Raw genomic sequence first — 2,500 nt, 5'->3', positions numbered from 1 at the left:
ATTCGTTTTGCATCTCTTTGTAGTTACTTTGTTGTTGTTTTCAGTGTCTTTGAGCTTGTTTTGCATCTCCTCGTGGATCTTCAGTCTCTTTAAGGTCGTTTGAGGACCGAGGACACCTCGGGATGCAACGCACACACATTCAAGACGACACTATATTCTAAAGCACAGACACACACACACCGACACAAAGACACACACTCGTGGGCTGAGACAAACAGATGGGACGTCCATGTGTCTGCTTCAGGAGACAAACAGCTGACGTGAGAGCAGCCATGTGGTTTCTCTGCTGGTGACTGATGCTGTGAAGCCAACAACCTGCTGACAACATGGCTCCCCCTGCTGGCGGGTTCAAGAACCAAACACTATTTTTAATCTAAACTTTATGAAAACATTCATGCAAAACTATTAAATAAATGACATAATCAAGTTTACATGTGACTCGAGGAATAAGTTTACGTTTCTCTGAGAGAGAAGAAGAGAAGATTTATTTATTTTAATGTCTGAGCCGAAAATATGAAGCTGCCGCTAGCGTCCATCAGCGTAGCGTAGCTTAGCATAAAGACCGGAAACGAGTAAATTAGTATTTATTTGTAATTATTTTGTGTCTCTTTGTGGTTATTTTGTGTATTTTTGTAGTTATTTTGTATCTCTTTGTAGTTATTTTGTGTCTTGTTGTGGTTATTTTGTGTATTTTTGTAGTTATTTTGTGTCTCTTTGTAGTTATTTTGTGTCTTGTTGTGGTTATTTTGTGTATTTTTGTAGTTATTTTGTGTCTCTTTGTAGTTATTTTGTGTCTTGTTGTGGTTATTTTGTGTCTTATTGTAGTTATTTTGTGTCTCTTTGTAGTTTTTGTAGTTATTTTGTGTCTTTGTAGTTACTTTGTGTCTCACAAGAAACAAAAAGTAAGTATTACAAATAAGCAATAAAAAGCTGTAATACTTCTGTGAACGAAGTCGAGTTTCCCGAAGAGTGCGACTGCAATACTGTGAGGCTGAATGTAACCACGGTCTACTGACACCCTGAAGGACACTTCTACATCAGCTTTAATACATGTCCTTCACAAAACATTCAGTTAAAAAGATGCATGCAGACACACACCACTCAGTTTAATGCAATACAAGTCGCCACAAACACAAACACATGCAACACACATGCGTGTGTGTGTGTGTGTGTGGACGGCGCAGACGCACGGACATGCTGCAGCTTTAAACACAGCTCACTTACCGGCCTTCAGAATGTGGTTCACATCCCTCCCAACACACACGCAGACACACAAACACACACACACACACACACACACACACACACAGACACACGCTGCAGGTGACTCACCTTGAGGTCTCTGTGTACCACCCCCATCTGATGGCAGTGGAGCACGGCCTCCAGGATCTGCTGGATGCAATGACTGCACGCAAACAGCAGGGGGGGGGGGGGGGGGGGGGGCAGGTTAGTCTGATGCACATTCACCCCCCCTCAACTGTCACATCCATGCACCAGGAGTCTTCTCGCCGCACACACTCACACCAGACACACTCTAAGTATACAACTGAAGAGAAGGTGTGTGACGTCTCCATGTCGTCTGCTTTAATCAGGTGGAGTGGGCCTGGCCTGCAGCACCGTGTGGGCAGAGCCCAGTGTAACCTGCACTTCATTCTCCCTGCGTGGTGCATTCAGGAGCGCTTTATTCTCCCTGCGTGGTGCATTCAGGAGCGCTTTATTCTCCCTGCGTGGTGCATTCAGGAGCGCTTTATTCTCCCTGCGTGGTGCATTCAGGAGCGCTTTATTCTCCCTGCGTGGTGCATTCAGGAGCGCTTTATTCTCCCTGCGTGGTGCATTCAGGAGCACTTTATTCTCACTGCGTGGTGCATTCAGGAGCACTTTATTCTCCCTGCGTGGTGCATTCAGGAGCGCTTTATTCTCACTGCGTGGTGCATTCAGGAGCACTTTATTCTCCCTGCGTGGTGCATTCAGGAGCGCTTTATTCTCCCTGCGTGGTGCATTCAGGAGCGCTTTATTCTCCCTGCGTGGTGCATTCAGGAGCACTTTATTCTCACTGCGTGGTGCATTCAGGAGCACTTTATTCTCACTGCGTGGTGCATTCAGGAGCGCTTTATTCTCACTGCGTGGTGCATTCAGGAGCACTTTATTCTCCCTGCGTGGTGCATTCAGGAGCGCTTTATTCTCACTGCGTGGTGCATTCAGGAGCGCTTTATTCTCCCTGCATGGTGCATTCAGGAGCGCTTTATTCTCACTGAGTGGTGCATTCAGGAGCGCTTTATTCTCCCTGCGTGGTGCATTCAGGAGCGCTTTATTCTCACTGAGTGGTGCATTCAGGAGCGCTTTATTCTCGCTGCGTGGTGCATTCAGGAGCGCTGCTTCTGGCGGAAAGGCTAGCAAGTTGTTTTTTTTTGGCCGAGCATCTGAAGTACAGACACTGCTGCTACTCCACTAAACTCTCTCTCTCTCTCTCTCTCTCTCTCTCTCTCTCTCTCTCTCTCTC

The 2,500-nt window shown here is 46.4% G+C and overlaps 1 protein-coding gene across 5 annotated transcripts in view; it reads right to left on the bottom strand.

Annotated features, from left to right (window-relative positions):
* The window catches only part of LOC137783663 (calcium/calmodulin-dependent protein kinase type II subunit beta), a 24,369-nt gene that overhangs the window by 14,444 nt on the left and 7,425 nt on the right, over nt 1–2,500 (bottom strand). For 4 of the 5 annotated variants that reach the window (XM_068573861.1, XM_068573858.1, XM_068573862.1 and 1 more), the window contains exon 6: nt 1,333–1,405. The exons of the other annotated variant lie outside the window; for it this stretch is intronic. In XM_068573861.1, coding sequence (XP_068429962.1) covers nt 1,333–1,405 — 73 coding nt within the window. The remainder of the gene's footprint in view (nt 1–1,332; nt 1,406–2,500) is intronic. 5 annotated transcript variants of the gene reach the window in all.

The sequence above is a fragment of the Clinocottus analis genome, unplaced genomic scaffold (assembly GCF_023055335.1).
Source record: "Clinocottus analis isolate CAN_PGR_092001 unplaced genomic scaffold, fCliAna1.0.p SCAF_13, whole genome shotgun sequence".
NCBI lineage: Eukaryota > Metazoa > Chordata > Actinopteri > Perciformes > Cottidae > Clinocottus > Clinocottus analis.
The sequence above is the reverse complement of the archived record's forward strand: the minus strand, read 5'-3'. Positions and strand labels throughout refer to the sequence as shown.